The 18,080-nt window shown below is 54.6% G+C and overlaps 1 protein-coding gene across 15 annotated transcripts in view; it reads left to right on the top strand.

Moving 5' to 3' along the window:
• Window positions 1-265: 265 nt before the first annotated feature.
• The window catches only part of SEC16A (SEC16 homolog A, endoplasmic reticulum export factor), a 34,136-nt gene continuing 16,321 nt past the window's right edge, over window positions 266-18,080 (top strand). For 4 of the 15 annotated variants that reach the window (XR_010407581.1, XR_010407580.1, XM_064579071.1 and 1 more), the window contains exons 1-10: window positions 747-920; window positions 1,309-1,431; window positions 5,143-8,805; window positions 10,641-10,777; window positions 13,944-14,041; window positions 15,120-15,246; window positions 15,746-15,917; window positions 16,015-16,189; window positions 16,342-16,491; window positions 17,487-17,629. Coding sequence is in view for 13 of the 15 variants with exons in the window: in XM_064579071.1 (XP_064435141.1) it covers window positions 5,212-8,805; window positions 10,641-10,777; window positions 13,944-14,041; window positions 15,120-15,246; window positions 15,746-15,917; window positions 16,015-16,189; window positions 16,342-16,491; window positions 17,487-17,629 (4,596 nt within the window). In the remaining 2 variants the exon portion in view is untranslated. Of the gene's footprint in view, window positions 508-746; window positions 921-1,308; window positions 1,432-5,142; window positions 8,806-10,640; window positions 10,778-13,943; window positions 14,042-15,119; window positions 15,247-15,745; window positions 15,918-16,014; window positions 16,190-16,341; window positions 16,492-17,486; window positions 17,630-18,080 lie in introns of those variants that run through there. The other 11 variants (XM_064579070.1, XM_045883524.3, XM_064579072.1 and 8 more) reach the window with 8 other exon arrangements.

The raw sequence follows: 18,080 nt of genomic DNA, 5'->3' as shown, positions 1-18,080 counted from the left end.
AGAAGGACAGGAGCAGCGGGGCGTGCGCGGGGGTGGCGGCCGCACCGCGTAGGCGCGGCGTGGCCGGGGCCGCGGGGCTGCCTACAGGACGACTCCCAGGGCTCCGCCTCCCGAAGGCCGGGCGCGGACCGAAACGAACTTCCCGGGCAGAACTGGAACCCGGAGCCACCAGGGGCCGTAACCAGGCAGCCCGTGAGCCGCCGCGAGGTGCGCAGGCGCAGCCCGCCCCGGCGGCCGGCGCACGCGCGGTCGCCTCCGCCGGGCTCCAGCCCTGGAGGCAGTCCAACGGCAGGATGGGAGGGTCGCGCCTGCGCTGGGGCGCCGCTCGGCTTCTCGGTGCCGCCGAGTAGCCGTTCTCGGCCTCGGCCGCTCGAGACTGGTTCTTCACTTGGGCCTGACTGGAGAACCCGACTCTCTCCCATCCCAAGACGAGAAAAAGCTGGGAGGAAGAGCGGGCGCACCCAGGGCGACGTCCCCGAGCGGCCGTCCGCGCGCCCGGCCCGGCAGGTGGGCGAAGGGCGGGTCGCGGGGGGGCGGGTCGCGGGGGCGAGGCCAAGGGAGCGGGACCGCGGGATGGGCGCCGAGAGATTGGTCGCGGGCGAGGGCGGGGCCAGCGGGGCGGACGAATGGATGGCCGGCGAGGGAGGGGGCGGGGCTAGCGTACGGGGAGCGGCGTCTCGGGAGCAGCTGCGATGGGCGGGGCCGGTGGGCGTGGTGGGCAGGCGTGGCGCGCGCTGACGTCGCGGTCGGACACGTCGGCGGCGCGGCGGCCGGAGCCGGATGTGCCAAGATGGCTGCTGCGGCTGTCGCGTCTGCGCTCGTCGCCGCAGCCGGGCCGGCTCTCGCCGGCTGCTCCTGAGCGGCTGGCCCAGGGGTCGCGGAGGGGCCGGCGGGAGCGTCGGCCGCCCCGTGGCGCGCCGGTGAGGGCCGGGGTCGCGCGGAGGGGAGCGGCCGGGCCGGGCCCAGCCCAGCGGACGGCGCCTCTCCCGGTGCCGCCAGGTGTCGGGCAGAGGCCCGGGGGCGGGTGGGGACCTGCGGGCGCGGGGCGGGCCCGGCTGGGCCAGGTGCGCGGCCCGCCGGCCGCCTTCTGCGCCTCTGTTGCCCCCGGCAGACTGACGGGGCCCCGCAGGCACGGCCTGCGCTGTGGCAAGTGCCCGTCGGGTGGCCGTGTTGACCCTTGGCTTAGCCCTGGGGCCCGGACGGAGGGCTGCGTTGCAGTGGCTGGCAGATAGGCCAGACCCGCAACGTTTAAAGAGCACAAACGAGTACGAGTTTCTTTAGCAGTTTTGCGTGTCCTTTGCTTGGCAGCGTCTGAAGTAGTTCCGCCTGCTCGGTTGAGCGATTTCTCCTGGGCCGCGCTGGTGAGGAGACCGATGAGCATCGCTGTTGCCCGTTGGGAATTTCGCGGCAGTGACAGGTGTTGCGGCGGAGGTCTGTCGCTTGTGTTTTACATTACGGGTTAGAGGGCTACGGAATAAAATTGCAGTCGAGTGGGCACATCTCACAGCCACTTAGAATCAGTTTTGCTGCTTCACCTGGAAACACTTTTATTTATTTTTTTTAAAAGATTTTATTTACTTATTTGACAGAGAGCGAGCGAGAGCAGGAACACAAGCAGGGGGAGTGGGAGCGGGAGAAGCAGGCTTCCCGCGGAGCAGGGAGCCCCATGCGGGGCTCGATCCCAGGACTCTGGGACCACGACCTGAGCCGAAGGCAGTCGCTTAAGGGACTCGATCCCAGCACCCTGGGATCAGGACCTGCGCCGAAGGCAGACACTTGACGACTGAGCCACCCAGGCGCCCCCAGAGAGAGACTCTTTTTTTTTTTAAGATTTTATTTATTTATTTGACAGAGACAGAACGAGAGAGGGAACACCAGCAGGGGGAGTGGGAGAGGGAGAAGCAGGCTTCCCGCGGAGCAGGGAGCCCGATGCGGGGCTTGATCCCAGGACCCTGGGATCGTGACCTGAGCCGAAGGCAGACGCTTAACCGACTGAGCCACCCAGGCGCCCCTGAAAACACTTTTAAATGGCTTGGAGATTGGGCACGAGCTGCTTACGATTATGTGTTAAGCCCGTGTGTGCAGATGTTAACCTGAGTGGTATTTCCCACCCCAGATATGGCAGGGAGCAAACCAGGTCACACACAGTTGTTTCTAACATTGATACTTTTGCAAGTTGCAGCAGAACCAGGCTCCCTGCAGGTTTTTTTCCCCCCATGCCGTTTCTTAGGGTTCTGGGTGGTGTTATCTTGCAAACATAAGGCAAGAGGCATGTTCCTGTGATTCATTCACCCTAAATAGCAGTAGGTCCCAAAATCATCCAGAAAGCTTTCTTTAGGGTAGTGTGTCGATTTTAATGATTCCTTCTTGCTTCTGTAAAGCTCTTTCCTGAATGTCAGTGCGTGCTTTAGGATCTTTGTCATTTTTAGCAGTGTTTAGGCTCCCCTTTCTCTAAATGTGTTTGATTCTGTACTTAGGAAAGTTGGAGTTTATGGTTTCTTTGAGTGGAGTGTCTCATAGTCTGACAGGGACATCACACTCACAGTTGCCGTGAGGGAGATTGAAGGCAAATGGTAGACTCCCAGGTTCTTTCTGGCACTCCTCTTGGTTTACACACTCGTAGCTTGAGGCCGCAGCTCTGAGGATAAGGAGTGGGCTTTAAGTGTCTTGGTCCCACAGTCAGGAATTTATATTGGAAATAGGTGTGCTTAAGTATTTCCGAGAGCTACAAGGCAGTCTACTTGAAGAGCTAGGTTTATGAGTAATGCATCTTTAAGAACAGCAGCTGGTGTCTCTGAAATAGTGCTTTTTAAAAAAAGTTAGATGACTTGAGGGTGCAGGATGACTTCCTGGCTGGAATTAAGTTCCCTGGGGTCAGGAGAGAAGTGATAGGCAGTTTTTCTGTTTGTGAATAGAGAAAAAAGATTAAAAGGATAATGTTCAAGATTGTTTCAAATGAGATTGGCATACTGGTAAAAAGCTCTCAATTATGGGTAGGGGGGAGAGTAGGGGATTCTACGTTATAGGAGAGTGATAGTGTTTGCTTATAAAATGGTTCTTAGTCTGGGAGTTGAGAAAATAGTTTTTAAAGAAAGTTTCTTCAAGGAAAGCATGTAAGTATAAACCTGTGAAATTTACATTTTGATAACATTTCCCTATTAAATAGCAGTAGGGATTAAGGCATCCCAGAATCTCTGTGAGTAGAACTTTGTAAGATGAAACCCAGAAGAAACCTTAGAAATTGTCATATTGCTTCTCTTACTTTATAGATGAAGTGACAGGGTCACAAAAAGACAAGGGGTGTGCCCGGGGCCATTCAGCTGGACATCCAGCCGTGCTCTCCCAGTTACACCTCTGCTGTGTAATCCTCTGGGCCTCTGCCATGTGTGGTTTTTCTTTTTTAAAGCTGCTTAGAATGGTGAGGGTCCTCTGCTGAAGCCTTACAAGGAGGAAGTCGTGTCTTGGGGGGTGTCCTGGGTGCCTCTGTTGCGCAGATAACAAGTCCATAGAAAGCTGAGCTGTAAATGTGCTTTGTTTTGAAATGGCTCCTTATAACCCAGTGAGGTCTCCAATGCTGTTCCTAATATAGTCCATTAAATTTGAGTGAGTTTCGGAGTGCTCCTCAGTCAGAAGGGGTTCCCTGTTGGCCTAGGACAGAGCATGTGTGGGCAGTAATGGTAGTGAAGTAATAGATTCCTAGGACTAGTTTCCAGAGAGACATAGGAGCTTTCCTTTGTAATAGTTTTACTTAAAACACGTTCATAAGTGCGTTCTTGTATCTGGCTATCAGAAAGATTTCCAAGAGCAAAAATTTTGTACATCTCCAGAAACGTGTGGGTTACACTCTGGAGTCCTTCCACGATTTCTCCCTCTGGTGTTTACTTACCCCCGTGATTGGCTAAACTTACCCTGTTTGTGAGGGTGGTACTAGGGGGAAGGACTTAACACATAGAAAAAGAATTTGTAAAGAGATGGTACCTGGGTTTTTGTCTTAGAAGTACAGGTTAACTGTTCAAGATTATGCTTAACGTATTTTATTTAGAAAAAAACCCACCACTAGCACCAGCAAGAAAAAACACTGTAAAGATGATTTTGCTTCTTTGTTTTCTATAAAAGTTTTTTTTGGCACTCTATTATTGAAAACTTCTGAATGAAGTCAGTTGGTCAGTTTTATTTCTTTATTATTTTCTTAAAGATTTTATTTATTTATTTGACAGAGAGAGACACAGTGAGAGAGGGAACACAAGCAGGGGGGAGTGGGAGAGGGAGAAGGAGGCTCCCTGCCGATCAAGGAGCCCTACGCGGGGCTCGATCCCAGGACCCTGGGATCATGACCCGAGCCGAAGGCAGATGCTCAACGACTGAGCCACCCAGGCACCCCGAGTTGGTCAGTTTTAAAACTGCTTTAAGTTTACTTGGGGTTTTCATTCTAGGGATAGTTGTTACAGCTCTGGCAGTCAGAGGCAACTTGTTTTGCTAATGCTATTCAGGCAGTCATCACACAGAAAATGAGGGCTTTTGCACGGGAGCATAAAAGGCATTTTAGTATATTTTAGATTTTTCAGCTTGTATTACTCTGTACTTTATAACGCTCTTTCATTAGAATGGAAATACAAATTTTAAACTTTTGTTTTCATTTCAAGATTTAATATTAACCTTTGTGAGAAGTATGATATATGCAGTCTTAATAGAGAAGTTGGCTCTTTCGGGATCTGGAGATAATTTATGGGGCGATGTCAGCGTACCTGGTAGTAAGTCAGAGCAGCAGTTCAGCTGTGCTTCATCTCTGCCCTCTGGGTGGGGGCGTCACGGAGGCAGCAGGCATTCCACACGGGTGTTCAGCTGGGCTACAAAACTGAACCGCAGAGAAGGCAGTGACTTGTGTCAAGTCAGTCAGTGAGCTCCAGGCACAGCCCGCGTTTGCATCCCGATCCGGTGTTCTCCCTGTTCTTGCCTGTGCACGCAGCAGCCCCTCTGGGGCGCAGTTCTGGGCGGGAGGGGGGTGAGAGCAGGAGCTGAGGGACTGAAGATGCAAACTCTTAAGTTGTTTCCAGCCTTTCTCTGTTTTTTTAGTTTTCCTAATTCTGGCTGGGGAGTTTGAATATATGGATTTTATGCTAATTTCTTCTTTTTCTTTTTCAGTTCAAATTAAGGAAAACCTATATCCTGCTTCTTTCTGTAAGCAGCATCTAATTGTGCAAAAGATCAGTCATGCAGCCACCTCCCCAGGCAGCCCCATCCGGTGTGGTTGGGCCACCTCCAGCTGGGACTCCTCAGAGCATGTTCTGGTCCAACAGACCATATAGGAGACAGGCAAATAATAACGCACCCGTGGCTCCGATAACTTGCCCACTGCAGCCGGTGACGGATCCATTTGCTTTTAGTAGACAGGCGCTACTAAATACATCATTGGGCAGTTCGTCCAAAAGTAGCCCACCCATTCTGCAAGGCCCGGCCCCACCAGCGTTCCTTCAGCGCACCGGTCTGCCTATGCCTCACACAAATGCTGGGGATACCCTCCAAGGACCAGTGTCACAGCCCAGAGCAGATGGCAGTCTGTTTTCCAGTGTGCTGACCCCTTCAACTCCATCGGAGCCCGAGGTGAACAGGAGTGCCGAGGTTGCTTCCGGCTCAGAACCCGAAGTTCAGACTCTGCCATATCCTCAGTATATTCCAGGAGCGGGTGTTGACAGTTCTCACGGGGGCCATCCTCACACGAACATGCTTGGGCCCGATAGGCCCCTGAGTAGGCAGAACCCGCATGACAGTGCTGCAGCATTAGCACCATCCCCTTTCTTCCCTCAGCCTCGTCAGCAAATGCCAGGGCAGTGGGGACCAGGGCAGGGAGGCCCACAACCCTCAGGTCAACATTATTGGCCCCGCCCAGAAGGACCTGTTCAGAACGCGGTGCCTCACGCCTCCAGCATTTCTCACTTCCCTGCTCCGTCCAACCCACATCATGGTCCTGGCCACGAGCAGCTCAACCCACTGGTGTGTTTGCCAGGACCCTTAGCCAGTGATGGAAGCAACGAGGCGGCCTACCTACAAAGTGGAAACCATTCAACAAATAACTTTGATCCTGAAAATGCGTTCAGGCAAAATTCTAGAGCTGGGAATACTCGGGCGAGCCAGGAGCTCAGGCCAAATCCAGGAGTGAATAAAGAGCAGTTGCCAGACCTCGCTCTCGTTAATCCCCTCGCTCAGGGAAATAGCCCAGAAAGCCATTTGCACTACCCCCCAGGGGCCGGGACCAGCCGAGCCCTGTCAGAAGTGGACTCTGGGGCTCTCTGCATGTTTTTCCAAGGTGGGGAAACAGAAAATGAGGAGAATCTCTCCTCTGAAAAAACAGGCTCTGCTGGTCAGTCTGACTTCGACGGCTTCTCCCCCAGCCCCGCGCTTGGTCATCCTCCTGCACATGTGGGAGCAGGTGGCATTTACCAGGCCTTTCCCAAAGGTTCCACCAATGAGGCCACGCAGCAGGGAGGACTCCCACAACCTTGTTTTTCTCAGTCTGCAGGCGCCCAGCCTGATCGGCCCCCGGCAGCAAGCGCCGCCGCCGCCGCCGGTGCCGGGTGGGGCAGCACAGCAAGGGCAGGGGCGCGCACGGCCAGCAGCGTGCAGTCTGAGAATGTGGAAGACCTAGAATTCATTCAAAATCAGGAAGTTCTGCCAAGTGAGCCCCTGAGTTTGGACCCTTCCTCCCCAAGCGATCAGGTCAGATACGGGCCCCTTCCCGGGCCAGCCGTCCCTAGGCTTGGTGGTGTGGGCCACGCTGGAGGTGGGGGCCCAAATCTCGAGGCCCCGGATTCAGCGCTGCACCCTGTGCGGTCTGATGGAGCGTCAGCCGGTTACAGCAGCAAGAACCACAGGAATCTCCCGAGTGCAGCCAGGCCCCAAGAGGTAGGCACTTTCATTCAGCAGGAAGTTGGAAAACCTGAAGATGAGTCTTCGGGGAGTTTTTTTAAGCAAATTGATTCTTCTCCTGTGGGAGGAGAGACAGACGAGACCACCGTGAGTCAAAATCACCACAGCAGCCGGTCCCAGCCCTCAACCCCAAGCCCCCCAAAACCCACTGGAATATTTCAGACAAGTGCAAATAGTTCTTTTGAACCAGTGAAATCGCACTTAGTTGGAGTAAGACCCGTCGAGGCTGATCGTGCCAATGTGGTAGGTGAGGTGAGAGGGGCCACTGCCCACCAGAAGCAGCGTGGGGCTGCTGCTGCCCGACCCGACGCCTCCCCCGGCAACCTGGAGCAGCCGCCGGACAACATGGAGACCCTGGTCACGCTCCAGGCCCGTTCTCCACCCTTCTCCGTCCCTGTGGAGCCTGGCCACGGGCTCTTGCACAGCGGGGGACCGCCCTTGGAAACTGTGCTCCTGGCGGCGGAGAAAAGGCCTTTGGCCAGAGCCCAGGGAGCTTTGAAGTGTGAGAGCCCAGTGACGACGTTGTGGGCACAGAACGAGCTGCCAGATTTTGGAGGCAATGTCCTTCTAGCCCCGGCTGCTCCTGTGTTGCACGTGCCTGTGAAACCCCAGCCGTCGGAAGTGATTCAGCCTCCAGATGAGGGCGTGTCCGCTCCGCAGTCCCAGGAGCCGGGCTCCGGCCTCCCTCTGCTGAGTGGGGACAGCATCTGTGCTTCTGAGAACCTTGAGAATCCTCCCAAGATGGGAGAAGAGGAGGCCCTCCCATCACAGGCAAGTTCCGGCTATGCCAGTCTGTTGTCCTCACCGCCCACTGAATCTTTGCAGAATCAACCAGTCTTGATTGCCCAGCCTGATCAAAGCTATAATTTGGCTCAGCCCATTAATTTTTCTGTGTCCTTATCGAGTCCTAACGAGAAGAATCAGCCCTGGAGAGATGCTGTGGTCAGGGATAAGCCCTCGGCAAGCAGCCGGGCTGTGGGGGGGGACTCTGGAGATGGTGCTGCTGTGTCTGGGATCACGGCTGGCGCTCTCACCCACTCACCTCTGCCTAGCAGTCTCACGCACAGTAGTTTTCCACAAGTTCCTGGTACTTCGGAAATAGTTTCTAATCAGCCTGCTAATTTGCTGGTTCAGCCGCCACCTCATCTAGTTCCAAAGAACTTGCTTTCAGAAAGCCAAAAGATTGATAATGCAGAGAACGTTCTTCCTGAGTTGGTTAGTAGCCCTGCTGGAAGCACAGGCGTGATGTTAGTGCCCCCTGCAAACGCTACCTCAGTACCTACTGGTAGTAAGGCAGATCACTCCAGTCATCGGGAAGAAACTCCTGGAGCCCCAGACGTCACACTAAATAGGACTTTGGAAAATCCTCTAAGGATGTATAGCCCATCCCATGCTGACAGCTCTGCGTGTCGGCACACCGTCAGCAGTCATCCGAGACAACCTGGGCCTGGGCCACATAACTCAGACCATTTCTACCAACAGGTGACAAAAGACGCTCAGGACCAGCGTGGCCTAGAGAGAGCCCAGCAGGAGCCAGCACCGCCTCTTCCACAAGGGCCCAAAGCAACGTGTTCAGAAACTTCAAACCCAGGAAGTCCACCCTTGCAGGGACAGCCCCAAAACTTGGTCCCACCACCCGCAAGCCCAGCTCCAGCTGACACAGGTCAGCCGCTGCCGGCCCGGCCACCTCGGTCCTCCAGCGCATCGGTCGTGTCCACCAGCTCGAGCCAGGCAGCCATGCGGTCGGACCAGCACTGGCTGCAGCCGCCTCTTCCAGACTTGACATCTTACTACTATTACAGACCCCTGTACGATGGCTACCAGTCCCATTACCCCTCGCCATACCCGGTGGAGCCTGGCCCGGCCCCCCTCTATTACCAGGTACGCTCAAGCTCTTGGGCTTGAATCCTGTGACCAGTGGTTCCTTTCTCTCGAGCTGTGCTCCTTGGCAGGCTTTTGTTGCTCAGCGCAGAAGTAAGTAGTGCCGTCACCGTGCAGAGTGCCGGTTCCAGGCGCCGCTGCGTGAGGCAGGCCCCCCGCTCACGGAGCTCGCTCTGCCCGGTGCGGCCCGTCTCTTGGAAGTTTACTCTGCATGCCTGTGTATTGCATTGCGTGCAATACCTGATTCATTTTTTCACGTGGCATCCCCCAACTTACATGGCTGAGAAGCCACCTGTTCCCTGTCCCACCGGTGGCTTCTCTGTAGAACTTGAGTTGTGGGTTGCACACTTTGGGAAACTGGGATAGCCTCTGCAAGCTTCGGTGTGGTTTTGATGTGAAAAATCTACCTGACGAGTAACAGGAAGTATAGTATTTGAAGTCCCTTTTCAAGAATAAAAACATTTAGAGAAAATGTTAGGTTTGGAATATAATCCTAGCAAAACAGCCAAGGGGGATGAAATTCCATAACCTCCTTGAGGGGCAGCAGCGGGGTGGGGGCGGCCACTGTGCTACGCGGAAGCCTTGCCCTTCACCGTGGCCCAAGTGCACGAATGTTGTTTAAATTGGGTTCTGTTCAGTCCTGTTACTTTGAAACCATATGGTTCAAGCGTACACATTGGAACGCTGTCTGCTTCTTGTGACTTGGAGTCCCAGCCCAGCATCACCCAAAGTAGCTGAGTTCACAGGAGTGTGGACCTCAAGTTTGAAAAGCACGGTTCTGCTGGGCAGGGGGGTTGGCCGTCCTGGGGCCCTTGCAGTCAGAGGCGGCTGGGTGTGCAGGGCTGGTGGGGTTGGGCCAGGCGGCAGCCCCCATTGACAGGAGGCTTGGGTCTCCTTTGTAGGCTTTTGGCATCTTTGGGAACGTATGAATGTATGAATAGTGCACAACTAAGCACTGAGACCAGCAAATTCCAGATTCTGGAAGGAGCCCCAAGGACTCCTGTTGCCACGCACCGAAATTGATTTTCGATGCGCCCAGAGCCCACGGGGGCTGGCAGAGCGTGAGGGGAGCAGTGTACCGCTTTGGGTCCTTTGTGTAGCAACTCCGTGTGCCTCCCAGGAGTTCCAGCCGGAGCCCAGCACGCTTCCGTGGGCGCCCGCCCCCTGCTGCCCTTTGGCCTTGTTGCCACAGCCTGCAGCAGTGGTCAAGAATAAGTCTGTTTGACGTGATTTCTCCTCTTCAGGTGATGGCAGAGAGTCAGGCTCGTAGACCAAAGGGCTGATTCTGTCTCATGCCTGGATCGCCTCATCTCTGCTTCGGGTCTGCGCATGGCCGCTCCTTAGAGACAGAGCCGTGGCCATTCATCAGTCCGTTAATGGAGCCGAAAGCCTCATGAGAGTAAAATGTGATCCTCTCTTTGAGGCTTCCCCTGGCTCCAGGACCCACTGAGATGAAACCCTGGTTATTTTGCTTACCTGAGATGGTGTCTGAAACAGAACACAAACTTGTGGGGTCATCGCATCTCCACATTCGAGACTTCAGGGACTAGAAGCCTGGCAGAGCCCTCGAGAGTCTCCATGGTTCCGTAGGGTTTGCCGCTGACACATTGGCCATCTCCTGAGCAGGAGCAGGGCAGTCCCTTTGAGGAAGATCCTGCCACCTGCCTGTGGCTGTGGATTTCAGATTGTAGGCTTTCTGTTGTGCATGAGGGAAGCCCCACGTCCAGCGCTCCTCCTAGAGGGCCATCATCAGTGCCGTTTAGAGCTAGTGCTGGCTGCTCGACATGCTGTGTCTCTGCTGGTCTCTAACGTCGCACAAACCCTTCTTCCGGCAGGACGTCTATGGCCTGTATGAGCCCAGGTACAGGTCCCACGACAGTGCAGCGTCTGCCTATGCTGAGAGCTACCGCTACGCCGAGCCTGAGCGACCCAGCTCCCGAGCAAGTCACTGCTCAGACCGGCCACCTGCCAGGTGATGGACGTCCGTGTTGCTGGCTGTGGTAGTAACTTACTGATCTGAGGAAGACTGTACTCGTAAAGAGCTATACCAGCCTATCCTGTGTTTGTGTTTACTCAGCACGGGCAGAGCACAGGAGCACTTTGAAATGGAACAGGGCCCCACCCCCACCCTACCCCCAAAGCCACCTTGTCCTGTCCGCCAGTGCTGGGTCAGGGCAGACTCTTGGCGGGGTCCTCTTGCGGCCAGCTGCTCCTCCTACGGCCAAGGCGCGCACGTGGCTCTGGCATTTGGCTGACTGGGTGTTCAGGGCCCTTAGACTGGGGCAGCTTTGCCCGTGCAGACGCTTCCCTACTACTAACCGCAGAGGTGCTTGATTATTGGGCCAGAACACCTGCCCACGTCCCCTTCGCAGCACTGCCCCTGTGGCGGAAGGCCCCCGCACACCTCCGGCCTGCTGCTCTCTCTCGCTGACCAAGCACGTCTCGTTCTGTGATTATAGATGAGGGATTCTCTTTTTAAGATTTATTTATTTATTTTAGAGCGAGAACACAGAGGGAGAGAGAATCTCAAGCAGACTCCTTGATAAGCACAAGAGTCGGACGCAGGGCTTGATCTCCTAACCCTGAGATCATGACCTGAGCTGAGATCAAGAGTCAGACATTTAGCCAGCTGAGCCACCCATGCGCCCCTGGGTGAGGGATTTTGGAAGATCACGGGCGTCACGCCTTCAGCCAACTAGGAGCTGAGGCGGGTCCCAGCCCCCACTCGGAGCCGCAGGGTGTGCGGCCTGTTCCCGGGTACGACCTTGCCTGCCTTCCAGAGCCTTGACCTGTACTCGCTCATCGTCCGCTTGGAGGAAGGATGGGTCACAGGTGTAGGTTTTGTTACAAGAGTACATGGTTTCTTGAACTTGTAGTAGAGGAGGTCTGATTGCTGATGGAGACTTTGTGCGTGCATTGCCTTTCAAAATCTTGGGGTCCTGTTGCTGGTCCTTCAAGGCTTTGATAGCTTGTCTGGAGACAAGGCTCTGTCTCTGTGAGCCTTTGCCTGTTGAGCTGGCCTCTCTGTGCATTCCTGACCTGCACGTGGCCCATACTTCTAGGAGCTTTATGTAAGAAAGTTCCCGAGGGTTTAGCTCCTGTATGGCACCTAGAAGGTGAGGTTTTCTGAAGTTAAGTGTTCTGACTCAGGGAAAGCAACAGGCAGGTGATTTCTAGAGCCCCGTAAGCACGGGGGAGGGTGCAGCCAGCGCACATCTTGCCATTCCAGTTTTCTGTCTGCTTGCCCACCTGCAAGTTAATGTGGTACTTCATTCTAAGAGGCCAAGAATTCAAGGTGGCCCCGTGCTGTTGAAAAGTCATCCAACCAGAGGCTAGGCCAGGTTACACGGGAGTGGTTCTGTCCCGTCTTGCAGTGTTTCTGTTCTCGTGCTGTCTTCACCGCTCACTTGTGACACCTCTGGAGAACACCCTGTCCTTCCTGCCCTGCTTCGGTTGGGGGGCGGTGTGTGCTTCTGCCTGGTGTGAGCGCATCCCTGCAGGAACTGCCTGCGGTGGGAGCATGTCTTTCATTTGTGTGGCTGTGTCTTTGCTGATGGATGAATGGGCCTGGTTGGTGAGGGCGGCGAGGAGGTGGCATGCTCTTGGTCCTGCCCTGTGTCAGATCATTGTTCTGAGCCCACTGCAGGTGTGCTCAGGGGCCCCCACTCTGCAGATAGGTGGGGTCTAAGGGTTCTCCTCCAAAGCCCTGGGAAGGGCCCTTGTTCCTATAGCTGAGCCATGGGAGTGGGTGCTCCTCACAGGCCGCCTCTGCCCCAGGAGCTGTGCCAGCCAAGCCCCCAGGCTCAGCTGGGTGACATTCCTGAAGGGACATGAGAAAAGTTACATTTTAAAAGTCAAATATTGTCGGGCACCTGGGTGGCTCAGTTGGTTAAGCAACTGCCTTCGGCTCAGGTCATGATCCTGGAGTCCCGGGATCGAGTCCCGCATCGGGCTCCCTGCTCGGCGAGGAGCCTGCTTCTCCCTCTGACCCTCCCCCCTCTCATGTACTCTCTCTCATTCTCACTCTCTCAAATAAATAAATCTTAAAAAAAAAAAAAAAAAAAAAGTCAAATATTGTCTAAAACTTGTTATTAAGAAACAAAAATGCTAGTAAGTTCTTCTAAGAATCTTACTGCCCCAGGGGCACCTGGGTGGCTTAGTTGGTTAAGCGTCCAACTCTTGATTTCAGCTCAGGTCTTAATCTCGGGGTCGCGAGATTGAGCCCCACACAGGGCTCTGGGCTGGGCATGGAATCTGCTTGACATTCTCTCCCTCTGCCCCTACCCCTCTCCCCACATTCACTGTGTCTACACGCTCACCCTCTCACTTGCACTCACTCTATTGGAGGGAAAAAACAAGAATCTTACTGCCCAGAAGTTCTGACAGCTGACCTTGCTAAGTTCTGCTTTCTGTGCGCTGACAGTCAGACTTGTAGCTTGGTCTTTGAGGCTGGTCTCAATCAGGCGCGCTTCAGGTCTCATACCGGTCACATTCAAGAGACTGACACCAGGGGCTGAGCCAGCCGCAGCCCTGCACCTGGGCGCACACCGTCCCGCGTCCAAAGGACACAGCACGTGGTCTGTGTGGATGGGTTTGACAGCTCAGTGCGTTTTGCTCCTGCTAAGTGTGATACCAGAAACTTGAGAACCTATTTGGGCCTTGCCATGCAGGACACAGTGCTGAGCACACAGAGGGCGGCCAGCTCGTTGATTCTGCATGGCACTTAAATAGGTATTTAAGAGATGGATTTTAAAGATTTTCTTTATTTGTTTGTCAGAGAAAGAAGGGGCACAAGTTGGGGAGCTGCAGGCAGAGGGAGAAGCAGGCTCCCCGCCGAGCAGGGAGCCCGATGCGGGGCTCCATCCCAGGACCCTGGGATCATGACCTGAACCGAAGGCAGACGCTTCACCGACTGAGCCACCCAGGCGCCCCAAGAGATGATTTTTAATTAGCTGTGTGGGAGGGGGTCCCATCATCTCCTTGTTACTGTTTCGGATCTGCCGATGAGTGTTTTTTCATGACCAGAGCGTTTTGCTGAGTGTCCGATGCTCTGGCAATCACATGTACGGCCTTACGTCTTGTCCTAGTCTAAGAAGCGAGTAGGTGAGTTTTTTTAACCGTGTGGTGTGTGCTTTCAGGCAAGGGTACCCCGAAAGTTACTACAATTCCAAAAGTGGATGGAGCAGTCAGAGTGACCACTATGCGGATTATTACTCCGGCCAGTACGACTACGGAGGTACGTTCAGGATTCTGCACGGCTGACCGCTGGTGCGTCCCGGTGCGCAGCTGCGCTCTGTGATCGTTTCTTAGGAGACTTCCCCGTTTGTTAGTCCTCGTATGTTTTTAATCCAAGAGCCGAAGTAGTTGAAAATAATCTGTGCCTGGAAATAATTATATTGCTATTTTTCATTAGGAAATTACGATTTGGTTTAGTGTTAATGTCTCTTTATCACATTAGTAGTTTCCTTTGACTTTCTAGCAAAGCGTCGTGAGTAGTTCCAGAGCGGCCTTGTCCATATGTGACTACTTAAATTGATTAAAATAAATAAAATGGAACACCAGCTCCTGGGTCGCACTGGCCACGTGTGGTGTGCCAGTGACCTCCTGTGGCTGGCCCCGACTTGCGCGGTGTGGACGTCAGATGTCCCGGCCGTGCCAGGTGCTGCCTGCCGGTCTTGACGCGCTCCTACTAGGCAGCGCGTGCCCGTCGGTGGCCCTGCCGCGCCTGCTGTCCGGTGCTGGGCAGGGTCCCAGGCCCGCAGCCTCGCAGGCATCCCGGCACAGCCGCCCCGTCTGCTGCTTCCCACAGGCCTCTTTCCTTTCTACGATTGTACTGCTGTAGACGTAAATTCTGCTCATACCTGCCAAAAGTGGGACTTCTAGTTTATAATATTAATGTATATTTTTAAAAATATTTTAGTTTTGGGGTATTTCTTAAAACTTTCTGGGTCACGTTAGAAGACACACGAGGGAAATTTGTAGTCCCAGGATTAAGTGTTAAAAGGTCGTGACTACGAACGAAATTTTAACAAAGATGACCTTCTAGCGTGTTTTGGGGTTCTTTTTAATCACGTGTGTTGAGAGAACAGCCAGGGGCCGTTAGGTGTTACACGTAATAAATAGGCGGGATACCACCCGGCCCCTCTGTCTCACAGTTAACACTCTCCCAGGGCATGCCGATTTGTGGGAGGAAGGTTTGGTTCGTCTAAGAGCCTGGAGGCATGCTTCAGTCCTGGGGTGGTGTGGTCTCTCCAAGGGCCAGAGGAGAGTCTTCCCTTGCCTGCTGTAATCAACCCTGAATCCCCCGCTTACAGACCCAGGTCGCTGGGACCGGTACCACTGTGCTTCCAGATTCAGGGATCCCCGCACCTGTGACCGGAGGTACTGGTATGATGCTGAATACGATGCGTACAGGAAAGAAAACTATGCTTATGGCGACAGGTTGGTACAGTGCACTTTGATAAGAAGGGTTGCTCATAGCCAGAGCTTTGCTCCTGCGTCTCTGGCCTCGTGTCTGTCATTTACCCGAGCTGCACTTGTGTTTGGGATCCTGGTGAGCAGCTGACACTGGGGTCACTGTCTGAAAGAGAAGGATGAGCCAGGCCCTCCTGGCAGTTTCCACTTGGGCTGTTGGAGGGGAACTGGCCTCGGCACAGGTGCTGGAAGTCGGCTCCTCTTCTTCTTGGGTCTGGGAGAGGCGTGGCCGCACGCAGCGTGAACTTGAAGGATGTTTCTCCAGATCTGAAGGCAGGGATTTGAACTTGGGCTTGGGATGTGGCCACTCTGCCAAGGGTAGGCTCTGACTGGTCTTCTGAGGGTCACCACCCTGGTGGGGTGGTGACGACATGGTGGGGCCTCACTGTGGGGTAGCAAAAGGCCGTCGTCCTGGAGTCACCCACCCACACTCCCCTTTCCTCGCCTCTGTCCCTGTTTCCACCAGGCCCGAGAGGTACGATGACCCCTGGAGGTATGACCCTCGCTTCACTGGCAGTTTTGACGACGACCCCGAGCCCCACAGGGACCCTTACGGGGAAGAGGTGGACAGGCGCAGCGTGCACAGCGAGCGCTCAGCCCAGAGCCTGCGCAGCAGCTTCAGCTCCCACTCGCATCAGGTGGGGGCCCTCTCCCCCTCCCTTCCTGCGTGACCGCACGCCCGAGCCCCCACGTTGCCGGGAGTTGATTTTTCCCGTTTGCTCTATGTTTTCTCAGAGTCAGATTTACAGAAATCACGGTGTGACTGCTGTTCCCTATGAGGCCCCACACCCCCCCGGCTCCTTGCCTGGCCAGTATGCCTACGGCGCCTACGGCAGCGATTTCGGCAGTGCCCAGGGCTTCCCAGAGTACGGATACCCTGCCGACGCTGGCTGGCCCACCGCGGAGCAAGGTGTGTGTGTGTGGTTGGGGCCTGTGCTCTCGTAGGTGCAAAGGGATGTCGAGGCACACTGCTGGGGCAGCCTCCCGAGCCCCGGGTGACGGAGGGAGTAGCTTTCAGCTCGCAGGGGAGTCGGCAGTGGCCTGGCCTGGTCTTCTCTACAGAATACGACTGCTGTGAGTCGCAGAGCTTGGCACAGCGGCTGCGAGCTGCCTGGCCTGTCCACAGTGGCCACGTCAGCGAAGCTCCAAGGACAGGCTCCCTGCCAGCTTCCTGGGGTGGTGGCGCTGTGTTCCCCAGCGCTGGCCACCTGGGTAAGCAGTTTGTGTGCGGGAATTCCTGATTCCCCTTGAAAAGCTCCTGTGCGTGGACTTACCACCAGTGCCACGTTCTCAGCTCCTCTTGGAGGTGTCCCATCAAATGCTTTTCCTTAGAGGAGTGCAGCAGCGTGTGTCACGTCCTGTGGAAATCTCTCTGCACTTCAGGCATCCTGCCATCGTCGTCCTTGTCGGTGCCCCATGCCCGTCACTGCCAGGAGCCGGCCTCTGCAGAGAGCTGGGGACACGGATGCTCCGGTGGGGCCTCTGAGCAGCTGGCGGCCAGGCGCTGCTTCCGAGTAGCCTGTGCTCAGCGCACGGGGCTGTTTTAAAGAAGTTTTGTTTTAGAAGAGAATAGTTCTCGTTTTTAACAATGGAAACATTCTTCTTTTTTTTTTTTTAAGATTTTATTTATTTGACAGAGACAGCAAGAAAGGGAACACAAGCAGGGGGACTGGCAGAGGGAGAAGCAGGCTCCCCGTGGAGCAGGGAGCCCGATACGGGGCTCCATCCCAGGACCCTGGGATCATGACCCGAGCCAAAGGCAGACGCTTAATGACTGAGCCACCCAGGCGCCCCTGAAACATTCTTCTGACACATACCTAAGTTCCCCTTTTTGATGGGATATTTAATAATTATTACCTTCCAGTTGAAAGCCAGGTCATCGTGACCAGTCTAACGTAGGATTCCAGCCATATGGGCACCTTGAAAATCTGTACTGTTAATCTGGTCCAGAAGCATTTTTTTTTTTTTTAAGATTTTTATTTATTTATTTTGAGAGAGAGAGACACACACAGAGCATAAGCAGAGGGAGAGGGAGAAGCAGACTCCCCGCTGAGCCGGGAGCCCGACGTGGGACTCGATCCCAGGACCCTGAGCTGACCTGAGCTGAAGGCAGACACCCAGTCATCTGAGCCACCCAGGCGCTCCTGGTCCAGAAGCATTAAAAAGTGACAAGCTGATTGTTTCTTTCTCACTTTATTTAAATGTAGCTCCATCAAGACCAACTTCTCCTGAGAAGTTCTCAGTGCCTCATGTCTGTGCCAGGTTCGGTCCTGGGGGTCAGCTCATTAAAGTGATTCCAAATCTGCCTTCGGAAGGACAGCCTGCATTGGTTGAAATTCACAGCATGGAGGTAATTGCGTGAGTAGAAATTCTGCATCGCAGGACAGCCCTCTGAATAAGTGACCTTGGAAGATGTTTTTTTCCCATGAATCTTTAGTTCATAGGTTTTTTTGTTGTGCTGGGTCGTTTCTCCCCTCAGAGGTCAGGACTTTGAGTACCTGCGTCGGGTGTTACGTTAGACTTCGTTTCATTGCATATTCATTTTGTCTTTATTCGTGTTTCTGGTTTAGCAGGGAGGACCCTGCTCGTGTTCATCTTGTGGCTTTTGGTCACGGGTAGAGGAGCTTTGTGATCTGGTGGCAGGTGGGGTGGGGGGCCCTGTTCTGTGGGCCTGGCAGGCCTCTTCTGTGCATGTATTAGGGCCCTGCCTCAGTTGGAGGGGAGACGTAGAGTTTGAAAATCACGGCAGTAAAGCAGGCAGGCCGGCACGCTGTGAGGGCGTGGGGGTCCAGGGAGCCGGT

This window comes from Mirounga angustirostris, unplaced genomic scaffold (genome assembly GCF_029215605.1).
Source record: "Mirounga angustirostris isolate CCGP_5_RB_7025 unplaced genomic scaffold, mMirAng1.0.hap1 SCAF_15, whole genome shotgun sequence".
NCBI classification, from domain to species: Eukaryota; Metazoa; Chordata; class Mammalia; order Carnivora; family Phocidae; genus Mirounga; species Mirounga angustirostris.
This window is presented reverse-complemented; position numbering and strand designations above follow the sequence as displayed.